We start from the raw sequence: 14,423 nt of genomic DNA, 5'->3' as shown, positions 1-14,423 counted from the left end.
ACTCCTTGGATGCCTTAGAACCTGGGATGAAAATTAATAAGGTAATGAGTCAAGAAGAAAAGTTATGGGTGGGGATTTATTATAATTATTGACTAGTAAGTTGCACCACAGTGCCTACCTGACCTAGAAACTACATATGGGGGTAGCAGTCTCTAAAACTCTTTTTTCAATAGAATGGATAATATTAGCCTGAGGCATTTTGCTAGATTTTGTTAGTTCTGTGGCTAGGTGTGGTAGCTCATAGCCTTGGTTATGCCCTATAAGACACCATAAAATACTGTATAAGACTGGCTTTGTAAGGAAAGAGTTTTTATACATAGCACCTTAGTGGATGGACTCAGAGAACAGCAGATAGTTCTAAAGAAATTAATCCCATAAGATGGTAGCAGAGTAGCTTGGGGACCACAAGAACAACAGAGATAATCAGAAGAGACAATGAGGTGAATAAGGACAATAAAATTCCCAAGAGAGACAACAAATGTCCTGTGGAAATATGAAACTCAACACTGAGTAGCAGAAAACACTATGATGACATCACCACCATTACCCATCATTGATAAATCTGGCATCAGAGGTATATTTAGCCAAAATATTTGTAGTTGCAGGAGTGCCATAGCCACAGGAGTTCCTGATGTATTGGCTGTACACAAAAGTACCTTGACCATATTGGTTCTTTTTATTTTCCATGAATATATATATATGTTCCTTGATTATTTATGTTCTCTGCATGTATGAATATGCATATTACCCACTGGTTACTGTATGGGTGAGTGTAGCCCAAATATACAAGGTGTATGTGATCATTTGTCATCACTTCATTTACTATTATATCTGATTATTTTTTTAAAACCCTAATGTGGCCTAAGGTTGGCAAGTAAAAGTATACAGTTGGGGGGAGGAGATCTTGTGAGCCATAGCTTCAAGGGGGTGCTGGCCCACAGTTACTCAAAACTGGTTTTTAGCTTTTTCAGGGGCACATTGTGAAGGAATGCCCCCAACCACTTTACATGTTTTTGTAGAAGCAGAGCTAAAAAACATAAAGAGAAAAGAAAATTAGATTGATTCATTTCCCAGCTACATTTTTAATGAATTTGTAATAGTTTATGCAGTAGGTGCCTTCCCGAATTCACCAAACAAAGGAAAGAAAGGAGAAAGGATGAAAGGAAGAAAAATAATCTCAAGAATCTAATTTTCCAGGAGAAATGGCAAAACAGAATTATCATCTATTGTTAGGGATGTTACCATTAAGATTGGCACCTAGGTGTTCTTGAAATGTAAAGGATTTTGATTTTAAAATGCAGGGATAATTATATGGAAATGAATTCAGGTGCCTAGATGTTTGAAACTTTTATATGGTGCTAATCCAGAGCACTGCCTGTATTAGTTAAGTCTGGAGCTCTTTGATAGATTTGAGGTTATGTATACACAGAATATTGGGCTGGTTAATAGCTTCCATTAACACTAGAAGAGGTTTCACATTCTAATCCCCTCACAAATGGAAAAACAAATAGAACTCATTGGATTTAGTAAATCAAAGTAATTTAGGCATTTGCACTGGATTCCCCCAGAAAAGTGACTTCAGTTCCTTATTCTCTCAAATGTAGGAAGCTTTCAGTTGGCATTGGTGGGCTTTTCATTCTCATCAGGATTGTCCAGCATCTTTAACCTTTTTTCCAACATCTGCTTCCATTCATCTCTGAGCCTAAGAGGAAACAAATCATACAGATAGTCAGTGCATTTATCTTGATGTCTCAGGGTCTAGAAAAGTCCTCTTGGACCACGCACAGTTTTATCACAAGTCCTATATGTTGACTTAGACACCATGGTATAAACAGTTTGGGTTGTTTTCTTGTTAATGTGCTTTTAAACATTTATGATATTAGTGAACAAAGAACTGAAGGAACTAAGAGGGTAGAATGAGGACTGGCAAAAAAATATCGTTGAAAAAATGTCATTTGAAGAACCCTCTCTGGAAAAAGTTAAACAAAAGCTGTTTTTATCCAAATTCGGTATGGTAAAAATCAAACAAAAGTTTGCTTATTTTAAGGGGCAGGCAAGCAATGGATTCGAATTTTCACTTCTTAAAAGGCTTTTGTCAAACACCCTTATCTAACAATTCTAAAACTGTTAGAAGCCTGTCTGTGCAGTCATCCTTGGCAATGCCATTAGTATCTGACACCCAGTTACCTTCTAAATGTACAGAATTTAAGTGGAAGGGGAGATGAAGGGTTAGAAAAATGATTCCTCACTATCATCCTTCTGTAATTTGGTTCCTGAGAAAAGAAAAGTTCCCAATGGGTCAGATTGAAGAGGTGGCTTTCTATTATAAAGAGAGCAAGACCCCCTTGATTCAAAACTGAATTGGCCTTTGGAAATAGAAAGGAGGATAGTTCTGCTGAACTTCAGATCTTATAAGACTTAGAATGGCGAATGGATGAGATTGCCCCTAACGCTCATATGGGAGTAGCCAGAAAGAAGAAATTCACAAAAAAGTGAGCCGACTTGGTTAAATGGCTGTCCTTCCAGAGCAGGGTCTCTTAAACTTTTTCTACTCATTACCCCTTTTCACTGGAGAAATTTTTATGAGAATAGGTACACATAGCCTATTACTGTTGTCAAATTTTTCGCGACCCCCACATTCAGTTACCCACAGTTTGAAAAGCTTTGCTCTAGAGGGAAAAGAAGCTACCAGTAGTGTTCTTGTTCCTGTTCTTCTCATCTTCCTCCTCCTCCTCCTCCTTCACCTCCTTTTTGTTCTCTCTCTCTCTCTCTCTCTCTCTCTCTCTCTCTCACTGTAAAGTCTATAGGCCCCCATGACAAGCTCTTTTCTATAGTCTTCATTTTTATGATACATTAATATTACATTTCATTCATTGTACGAAAATTTGTTTAAGCATTCCTCAACTGATGCTACCTAATGTTTTTTTTTCAATGAAGAAAGGTTTAGTTTTGCTTCCTCCCATAATACCCCCCATTAAAAAAAAAAAAAAAGAAAAGGGTCAGCTAGGTGGTGTAGTGGATAAAGCACTGGCTCTGGACTGAGAAGGACCTGAGTTCAAATCCAGCCTCAGACACTTGACACTTACTAGCTGTGTGACCCTGGCCAAGTCACTTAACCCTCACTGCCCCACAGGAAAAAAAAAAGAGTTAAATAAATGTCTGTATTTTCCAGAATAACTAGCCCATTTCACAGCTCTACTAATAGTGCATTAATGTGCCTGTTTTCTTCCAGAACCTCCAATATCTGCCATTTTCCTTTCTTTGTCAACTCTATGGAGTTGATGTGTATGAGGTGGAAGCTCAGAGGTGCTTTAATTTTCATTTCTCTAATTATTGGTGCTTTGGAATATTTTTTCATTCTTTAAAGATGTAGATTCCTTCAAGCCTCTGCTCTCTGGCTGCTCCCTGCTCCAGCCCTTTCTTGATCATTCCACTTGTTGGTACTCTCCCTGCCCCATTCTGAAATTAAGTAGTATTTACTTTATCTATATCTTACATTTACCTATTTGTGGGATTTGAGCACTTTCCCAGTATAATGTAAACTCACTGAGGAAGAAATTTCTTTGTCTCTTGCCCTTGTATCCTTTGCACCTGGCACAGTGCCTTCCTCATACATAGCAGCTCTTTACTAAATGCTTCTTTAATTGACTTCAATAGAACCATTCCTCTTATGAAATCCTGTTCAGTTCTCTCACCATTTTGTTCATTGTCTTCTGGACATACTCAAGTTTCCTGAAATATGGTGCCTTGTAATGATCATCATATTACTGAACACAGCTGCTTGTTTGACTAAGGCAGAATAAAGAAAAATAATATATCTTATGCCTTTCTTCATGCAATTTAGGTAACAAGCACAGTTTTCGCCTGTGTTCCATTATTGACTCATCTTGAAGTCATAGTTCATCAGAATCCTTGCTCCTTTTCACATAAATGTCTTTATCATGACCCATTTATAACATTTTCCTATTGGACTAGCTTTTTCCTATAATCTTTCGCTTAGCGTCATGTTTTTAGGGAATAAATTTAGGACATAGCTGTGACTATACAGTAGATTGCACTCACAGGTGCTTAACAAATGAGATTGATTTATATTTGTAGAAGGATGGAAAATGCATTTATTAAGTTCCTACTATATGTCAGGCACTTAAAAAATATCTTATTTGGCCCTCATAGCAATCCAGGTGCTATTATTATCCCCATTTTCCAATTGTGGAAACCGAGGCAGAGAAAAGTTAAGTGACTTGACCAGGGTTATGAGGTCACATTTAAACACAGGTCTTCCTAACTTCAGGCCCACCACTCTATCCCTCAGCCACCAAGCTGCTTTATATAGAATTGGTTATGGCTGCCAGAGAGTACTGTTGTAAATATGGTTATTTACTGAACTTTACTTATGCATACTACTCTCCATTTTTAATTGATGAGTATTATTTGTAATAGTTATAACATTTTTTATATTTAATTTGAATTTTTCTATTTTGATATTGAAAACTGATTGCTAATATAGTTACACATCTTAGTAGCTTGAATTTACTCTAGGTATGTGACCAATAACCCTTTTCCATCCATGATCTTAAAGTACCTGGGAAAGGATCTCTCTCAATTTTTCCTTTGTTCATATGGTTCCACCTTTTCATCTTTTCCATATTCACTAATTATTAAAATGGGAGAATTCTCTGCCATAGTGGCAGGAATACAAGGCAAAAGCCAGTTCTGCCTCTGTCCTTCCAGGGCTGTCAAGTGCCTCCTTTGGGTTTCTGAAAGCTAATGTGGGTGATCAGCTTGCTGCTGAGGCGATGGTATGAGTTTCAGGTAAGTGACTTAGGTAATCCAAATAGAAGTGAGGACTTGATAACTTCCCACTGAAAATTGAGTTGGGGAAGCAAATAAAGTAAAAACAAATAAAGAAACAAATACACATACATGCAAACATACGTACAGATAGTGACATGGATAAACAAATAAGGAAACAAATAAATGGCTAACTAGCTAAATAAATGAGTGGGTGCTAATAATTAATTAAATAAATGATTGATGGAATCATTAAAGAGATAAACAAATGAACATATAAACAAATAAAAGAGATTTGACAGCTAGCTGAGAGATACTTTTGTGTGAACTAGGTGTACCTGAGGGCTTGGCCTATAAAAGAGGCAAAAATGTATTGATTATCTCCAGGTAGGTTGGCCTAAGGTAATCTCACAAAAAACTGCTAACACTCTCTTAGATGAAAAAGGAACCCGAGCAGGTGATAGCTGCAGCAGAAGCAAAAGCAGCCCTTCAGAGAAAAAAATTGTAATAACAAATGTTATCTCCAGGTTATAGTTCCCATAGTTTAGGAGAACCCCATGAAGGAAGTAGAACATCACTGGGGTGCAGAAAAGGCCCCCTCAGGTGGCCATCACACCAGTCTTTTTTTAAGCCTCTCTCTTTTTGCTTTACTCCTTTCCCTCCCCTTCACCTTCAAGTTCTTTGTCCCTTTTTCCCTTTTAGACTGAGGTAAAAGGATTATTTTTTCACACCCAGTTTGAGCCCAGGTCATGCAAATTACAAGTGAGTTTCTAATAAACCTCAAAGAAGTACCGTTATCCCTTCCACATTCCAACTTTCCCCATCGTGGTTTTGTTATATTGTGGGTTGGCATAAGAAATTAAATGGGAATTTTTAGGGAGTTTTTCAGAAGTCACAGATGATGTGTGAAAGCCGGTAAATGACACAGAAAAAATGTAGACATTCAGAAATGCTTAAAATGTACTTATAGTATTGTATAATATTAACATATTTTAGCTTTTAATACCATAATAATTCAGACTTCCTCTCTGATATGAAGGGAGGGCTAAAAATTTATGTAGATTTTCCAGATTGCAGGGGTGTCACCTGCTAATTCCCCCCCCCTCCCCACTATGTGGAGGGTATAACTATATAGTTAGTTTTACTGTGCAAGATTGCACAGTAAAAAGCACAGAATTTATGGGTGAAATGGGGTAAGGGGCACAACCCGCAAAAAGATCATTAGTGACATATTAAAAAAGATAAGAACCTAATAACAAATAGTAGCACAGTTTATACATGTTAACTGGTTAATAAAAATAGATAAGTAGATGTGTTATTGTTTGTCCTTTGTACTCAAAGAGGACTATGGCATCGAAGTGATGTCATGACTTGCACTGAATTGGATTTAAGTTAGGGAGGGCTGTTCCAAGTCACCAACCTCACTCTCTCCTCCACAGCCATCTGGGTCCAGTGGCAAGATACATATCAGGATAACTAGAGAAGGCCCTGGATGTTTTAAGGCAATTGGGGTTAAGTGACTTGCCCAGGGTCACTTAGCTAGTAAGTGAATGATGATAGATAGATAGATAGATAGATGGATGGAAGGGAGGGAGGGAGGGAGGAAAGAAGGAAAGATAATAGTGATTTAGTCTATGGTCTTGAGTCCCCACTTATCACTGTGATTTACAGATAAATAGTATAGGTTTATCAAATACCATAGATTCACCAAATTTCTTATTAATTTAATTTGTGATTATTCAGACTTCCTTCTGCCACCTGCTGGGTACCTTCCTTCATTTTAAGCCTTCCATTAGTCTTTGAAATTCATTGAACTGCTTCATGTGTATTTTACCAAATCCTACTTTGATCATGAAAGTCAAAATAATGCAGAATGATCATACAGTGAAGATAACCCCATATTTCAGTGAATCCTTCCAAGCTCAAAGAGTATTTTTGTTTTTTTCCCTTGAGACCAGCAAAGACTGTCCTTCTGACTGAATAGCAGAGGCAACATATTGGCTTTTTCTTGCTTTGGCTTTGATTTGGAAAGGCATTGGACTTACTCTGTTGAATGACTTTGTGAACAAACTGTCCTTATTAAGTTTGAGACTTACTTGACAATTATATTTTTGGAGTTGTTAGTCCAAATTCAAAGCTCACTTCTTAAATTTCTGAGCTTTCATGTTTTAATACCTACACAGGCATTTGCATGTATAATGTACAAAGAGGATGTTATTTGATGTCTTCATTCATGTTTGTATTTTCCCATCTCCCTCCACATTGCTGATATACCATATTAACATGGTTAATATGTATGTATACACACATTTATGTATATATAGATACATATGTGTGTATGTGTATATATATATATATATATATCTACATTGTAAGCTCCTTGAGGTCAGGAGCTATCTTTTGTCTTTTTTGTGTCCCTAATCCTTAGCATAGTGCCTAGAACATAGCAGGCACTGAATAAGTGTTTATTGATTAATTGATTGATAACTATCAGCCTGGGCTTGTCAGGATATTGGTTGGAGGAAGAGATGGATGCTCTGGTCATAAAAAAGCTAATTAGATATCGGATTTTGGGCCTATTTAGCATGGTTTTTGGATTCTATGAATTAACCAGCCATGTTGACTTAGCTTGAATGGCAACATGGTATATAGGGGAGCAGGTCTGTCTTGGAGTCAAAAGATTTGGTTTTCAAGTCCTGCCTCTGACACACACTAGATATGTCATCACTAACCTTTTTGGGCCCCAGGCAACTCTCTAAGATTATAAATTACTCCATAAGAAGAATGAGATCCTCCTACATCTTAGAAAGTTTGCACAACCCACACCCCCCAAAAAAAAATCCTAGAAAAAACAACCTGAAGTATAAGATCAATAGTTGGAAGTCTCCTTGTGTTTATTTAGTTAAACGTTCATTTTACAAAGGAGACTTCTAAGCCTCAGAGTGTTTAAGAGGCTTGCCAAGGTTGTACAGGAAGCAGAAGAATTAGGTTTTGAACCCAAATCCATTATCCATTATGATATACATTGTTGTTAGCTAAAACTCACTATATAAGTTTAGAAAGCAGAGTCTTGAGATAATAAACAATGAGCAAAATAATGCAAAAGAAAAAAATATCTGGGATTCAGAGTATTATAGCAATGTGGGATCTTGAGTCCTAAAGACTGATTATGAAAAATATTTCCCTCTTGATAGAGAGGTTATAGACTATGAATACTGAATGCTGCATACTCTGTCAGACAGGATTTTTGTGTTGATTTGTTGGATGTGTCTTTCTCTTTGTTACAAGCAAAGATTCTGGGAATGATATAATTGTTGGAAAATTATAGAGATTAAAACAAAAAACAAAAATCACTGATAAAACATCTTATATGTCAACCTTAAAATAGATTAATATAAACATTTAAATCAACAGTTAGCTGAGGTTCCCATACCAACTAAAATTTGAAGGAGAATTTTAGTGTTTCCAGTGAAAAGTTTATATTATAAACTTAACTAGTGTTCTTAGGGCATATCAACAATTTGAGATATGCAGGTGATACCACTGGGATGGAAGAGAGTGAAGAGGAATTAAGAAGCCTCTTGCTGAGAGTGAAAGAAGAGAGTGTAAAAGCTGGCTTGAATGTTAACATAAAAAACCCTAAGATCTTGGCAACTGGTCCCATCACTTCCTGGCAAATAGAGGGAGAAGAAATGGAAGCACTGTCAGATTTTATATTCTTGGACCCAAATATTATGCAGATGATGACTGCAGCCATGAAATTAAAAGATACTAACTCCTTGGAAGGAAAACTATGGCAAATCTTGACAGCATACTAAAAAGCAGAGAGACATCACCTTGCCAACAAAGGTCTATATTCAAACCCATGGTTTTTCCAGTAGCAATGTATGGCTGTGAGAGTTGGACTATGAGGAAAGCTGAGCACCTCAGAATCAACACTTGAATTGTAGTATTGAAGAAAGCTTTTGAGAGGCCCTTGGACAGAAAGGAGGTCAAATCAGTCAATACTTAAGGAAATTAATTCAGAATATTCACTGGAAGGTTAAATACTGAAGCTGATGCTTTAATACTTTGGAAAAGCGTCTGATGTTTGGATGGAAGGCAAAAGGAAAATACTATAGATTCAGATGAGATGGATCATGGAAACAATGAACATGAACTAGGACAGACTTCAAGAGATAGTGGCAGGGGGCAGCTAGGTGGCGTAGTGGATAAAGCACCGGTCCTGGATTCAGTAGGACCTGAGTTCAAATCCAACCTCAGACACTTGACACTTACTAGCTGTGTGACCCTGGGCAAGTCACTTAACCCCAAGTGCCTCACCAAAAAAAAAAAAGAAAGAAAGAAAAGAAAAGATAGTGGCAGATAAGAGGGCCTGATGTGCTATGGTCCATGGGCTCACAAAGACTCATGCCCAACTGAACAACAAAAATCTAGCCTTCCTATTTCAAAAGGATAGACAAGACATGGATTATCATTCACCTCATGCTGAGTTTTGGTCTCATAGCTGTACTTAACTTTGTTTAAACTTCAATGTGGTGCAGTGGAAAATATTCTAGATTCAGAGTCAGAGGAATTGAGCGTTCTAAGCTTCAGTTTCCGTGTTGGTAAAGAAAAAAGGTTTGGAACAAATGACTGATGACTTCCAGCTCTAAATCTATTGCTCTATGTGTGCTATTAATTTGCACTTGTTTAATGATTTGCTTTAGGCCCGCACCAATTGTTCAGACAATGGGCCAGCAGGCTTATGCTAGTTAGTATTTTTGTAATCAAACAGTTATTTTTTTATGGACCTGGCAAAATTCTCACTGGCTCTGCCTTGACTTACAAGTATGGTCGTAATGACGCACCTGACAGCTGTGAATCTCAGTAGCCTGTAGAATACAGGATTGCTAAACCGAGTTTAGATTTTGCTTAATTTCATTTAGACAATAAGCCAGTAGGCGTGTGCTCATTAGCAGCTCTGTGATAAAAGTCTTGTTTTCACTTTGTTTTTATTCTCCCTAGTTTTTGATGGAATATATTGCTGTGTTAGGCCAGGCTGAGGGGGAGTAACAGATGCTAACACTGGTTGTTTTGTTGTGTTAGGGCACAGAGTAACGGGAAGTTACTAAGAAAACACTAAGATTTTTCTTAACATTCTGGTGGGAAAGGGGCTGCAACAGACTTTTTTTTTTTTAAAGTGAGGCAATTGGGGTTAAGTGACTTGCCCAGGGTCACACAGCTAGTAAGTGTTAAGTGACTGAGGCCGGATTTGAACTCAGGTACTCCTGACTCCAGGGCCGGTGCTCTATCCACTGCGCCACCTAGCTGCCCCTGCAACAGACTCTTTTAACCCTTTGCTGACTGGCTAAAGAACAAATGTAGTGATTCCTGAGTGCCTCTTTGGCCACACCCACAAAGGGCAAAGAGTCGTAGAAGATTCCCAAGTTTTTCTTCCCCTTGTGCAATGGTGTTAAACTAAATAGAAATGGATCCTTGTGACCTGAATATTCACTTAGAAAACTGTAAATCAACTATTTATGTTCTATTGAATTTTTACTTATTTAGTAATAGAGTGCCAGGCCTAGAGTCAGGAAGATTCATCTTCCAGAGTTCAAATCTGGCCTCAGACACTTACTAACTGTATGACCCTGAGCAAGTCACTTAATCTTGAGCTGGAGAAATAACAAACCACTCTGATATCTTTGCCAAGATAACCCCCAAATGGGGTCACGAAGAGTTGGATACAACTGAAAAACAACTGAACAAAGATAGCCTCAACCGTCCCTTCCTTCAGTCTCTAGATCTATGAGATCAAGAGGCATAGTTTTAACTGGACATAGGCTATATCTGTAGGTTCAATCATCTGTATTACCCCAAAGGTAAAGAAAGATCAACTAAAGAAAGATCAACTCAACAGGAAACTACATGCACTGAGAAAAAATTTAGACCTATCGCATCACTGGTTTGAGATCCACCAGAGAGGAGGGTTGCTGGACTTATTATAGAAAAAGAGACTTCCTGATAATGGACTTGAGTAGAGATTTGTCTGTGTTTTTGTTTTTTGTTATCTGATATCTGAGTGCTTGCAGGAAAACTGAACATTCTTGGAGAAGAATGAGCCAAATTGTGATGTTCCAATTGGAAGGCATTGTGGTAGCACCAGAGGTACTGTTGTTTTCAAAGTTGACATATGTGGAGGCAAAATATGCTACAGAGATTATTATTGTTAGAGGACTCCATGGTAAACATAGTCTTTCAGGAGAGAGGCCATAGCCCAATTTACACATGGTTTACATAAGGATGGTAATGAAAAGGCAGTTCTCTACATCTCTCCCTCTAAAACACATATTTTCTGAGAAAAATTTGCTTAAAAAAACACCCCCCTCCGCAATACATTTTAAATTAATATTCAACCTTAATACTGATGATCAGACTATAAAAAATCAGAAGTATCAAATATCTCTTGCAACTTTGGATAGGAGTTCTATTTTTAAGCAAACAAGAGATAGAGGCAATTATAAAAGATAAAATAGATAACTGATTAAAAGCATAGATCCAATCATGTCACCACCCTACTCAAAAACTTCAGTGGCTCACTTTTGTCTCAGGAGTAAATACAAAATGCTCTGTTTGGGATTCAAAGCCAATCAATCTAGCTCCCTCCTACTTTTCTATGATTCTTGTATCTCACTCCTTGAAAGGTACTCTTTGATCCAGTGACTCTGGTCTCCTGGCTGGTCCATAAACGAGACACTCTATTTCTTGACTCCAGATATTTTCTCTGATTGTCCCCCATGCCTGGAATGCCTTTCCTCCTCTGCTCTGTCTGAGATCCCTGGCTTCCTTTAAGTCACAACTAAAATCTTACCTTCTATAGGGAATTTTCCCCAACCCCTTTTAATTCCAGTGCTTTCCCTTCCCTCTTTATCCTGTATATAACTTGCTTTGTATGTTGGTTTGCATGTTATAAACTTCTTGAGGGCAGGGACTGTCATTCCCCTCTTTGGATTCCTAGCCCTTAGCATAGTGCCTGGCACTTAATAGGCTCTTATTAAATGTTCAGTGATTGATTGAGTATATTAAACTGAAAAACTACTGTATAGATTAAATTATTGTACCTAGGATAAGGAGGGAAGTGGTCAAATGTGAAAAAAACCCTTTACATCGAATTTCTCTGATAAAGGTTTAGTATCCAAAATATATAAACATATATGTACATATACACACATATATATATGCACACGTTTATATATACATATGTCTCCAACATATAAATGGGCAAAAGATATAAAGAAACAGTTCTCAAAGGAAGAATTGCAAAATATTCACCACCATGTGAAAGAATGTTCCATATCACATAAAAAATGAAAATCAAAACAACTCTGATGTTTTGCCTTATACCCTGCAAATTGGCAAAGATGACAAAAATGACAATATTCAAGGGTAGAGGGGTTGAGGAATGATAGGCACACTATTATATTGTTGGTGGAGCTGTAAAATGGTAGAACCATTTTGGAAAGCAATTTAGAATTATGCAAATAAGGTGACTAAAATATCCAAAACCTTTGAACCAGAGACTCCATGACTGGGATTATAATCCAATGAAGCCATCAATAAGAAGAAAGTTCCCAGCTACATCAAAATAATTATGGCCGCACTTTTTGTGATAACAAAATATTGGAAACAAAATAGATGCTCATTGTTTAAGACAAGGGTAAACAAATTGTGGCATGCGAACGTAATAGAATATTGCTGTGCTGTAAGAAATGAAGTGTGTGATGATAAAAGGGAAGCAGGGAAAGATCTACATTTACTGACAAAGAGTGGGATGGGCTGGGAGAAGGAAGAAGAAGGACATTGGAGATGACTATGATAATGTAAGAAACAGAAGCCTTCAATAAAAACTTAAAATTCTATTCAATTAAAAAAAAAGGTAGGAACAAAAAAAAAAAAAAAGGAAACCACATACTTTGTCAGGGCACTTCTTCCCTGACGATCTTCTTCCAATTCCCTATAGAAAGTTTGTTTGCCAATTTCTTTTTCCCAGAAGCTTTTAAGTTCATGACAGGTTTCACAGCAGAAGACTTCTCTTCGTATATATTGATTATTCATTTCCTGAAAAATAAAGGAAAACCGAACTACCACAGTGCAACTCTTTTAGCAGATTCAACCTACATCCTTTCCTGTCATGGGAAATGTGGCTTGTTTGAAAGAGACAGGATAAGTTGTTTTTTGCCACCCATGGGAAGGAATATACTTGTTATATGCAGAGAAAAGCCACCTTCACAGCATCCTTAACATCCATCATTGAAACAAGCAGAGAGAGCAAGAACAATAAGATACAAAATAGGTTTGCATCTGATAGTTGGACAGAACCTATTCTAAAAAAAAATAAGGAGACATAGAAATGACTAGTAGTGAGATGTCTTTTTGTTTTTTTGGGAAGTGATGAAGTATATTTTCACAATTGATGATTATATATTTTCACAATTATATATTTTTAAAAATTTAAACAAAAAACTTTAAAATTATTTTTCATTAGGAAATTCCTTATATCTGATATATGGATATAACAAATATAATAACATTTAAGAAGATTTTACTTTGGGGCAGCTAGGTGCATAGAGCATTGGCCCTGGATTCAGGAGGACCTGAGTTCAAATCCGACCTCAGACCCTTGACACTTACTAGCTGTGTGACCATGGGCAAGTCACTGAACCCTAATTGCCTCAAAAAAGAGAAGATTTTACTTTGAAGTGCTTTATTATTTAAGAGGAAAATAGAAACTTGTGCAGAAATACATTCCTCTTCAGTTTTTTAATTTTCTGTCGACTATATTTGGAAGAAGCAGTATGTGTACTCAATAAAAGGGGTAGTTGCATATTTATAAAACAAGAATAGTAAACTGAGTTAAAAACAAGTATAGGCTCCATAGGTCTGAGGTCTAAATGAAATTTTTTTTGAGGGGCAATGGGAGTTAAGTGACTTGCCCAAGGTCACACAGCTAGTAAGTGTCAAGTGTCTGAGGCCAGATTTTAACTCAGGTCCTCCTGAATCCAGGGCCTGTGCTCTATTCACTGGGCTACCTAGATTCCCCCTAAATGAAATTTAATATAGGTTTTGTCTTCTTTCTATTCCCTTGTTTGATTATCATGAGAATCTGTGTTTTGAGGGGAAATTGTGAGTAGGCTGATGCCTACTCTCTCACAGGCTGGTAACATGGGAAAACATTTAGAATAACCAGATGTTTCTTTTTAAGAGATTGGCTCTCTTCCAGCCAGGCTTCTGTACCATTGCCAAAGCTGTTTTCTATATCCATCACATTGGCCACTTCACCCTGCTCCTTTTAGATCCTCACAATAGCTGCCAAGGATCTTCACCCTCTGTTTTCAAGTTCTCTAGTGGGACCCCTTGAATTTCTGTATTTTTCCTTTTTCTTCCTACTTTTCTATACATTTACTATATAACTCTTCCTCTAATCATCCTCTCCATACTTTAACCAAGCTACATCCTATGCTGTAATACTGATTCCCCAGTTTGCCCAACATACTCTATCACTCAAGAAGCTTCTGAAATCCCATATCTTTGGAAAGGGTTTTTACCAGAGTTTATTCTGCTTTCCAGTCCTGCCCTTCACCTGCAAATGG

The 14,423-nt window shown here is 37.2% G+C and overlaps 1 protein-coding gene across 1 annotated transcript in view; it reads right to left on the bottom strand.

Moving 5' to 3' along the window:
• Positions 1-246: 246 nt before the first annotated feature.
• Positions 247-14,423, bottom strand: part of FAM240B (family with sequence similarity 240 member B) — a 39,528-nt gene continuing 25,351 nt past the window's right edge. Inside the window, exons 2-3 of the mRNA XM_043977667.1 lie at positions 12,746-12,891; positions 247-1,702 (exon numbers count right to left, since the gene is read on the bottom strand). Coding sequence (XP_043833602.1) covers positions 1,612-1,702; positions 12,746-12,888 — 234 coding nt within the window. The 5' untranslated portion in view covers positions 12,889-12,891 and the 3' untranslated portion in view covers positions 247-1,611. The remainder of the gene's footprint in view (positions 1,703-12,745; positions 12,892-14,423) is intronic.

This window comes from Dromiciops gliroides, chromosome 1, assembly GCF_019393635.1.
Source record: "Dromiciops gliroides isolate mDroGli1 chromosome 1, mDroGli1.pri, whole genome shotgun sequence".
Lineage (NCBI taxonomy): Eukaryota > Metazoa > Chordata > Mammalia > Microbiotheria > Microbiotheriidae > Dromiciops > Dromiciops gliroides.
This window is presented reverse-complemented; position numbering and strand designations above follow the sequence as displayed.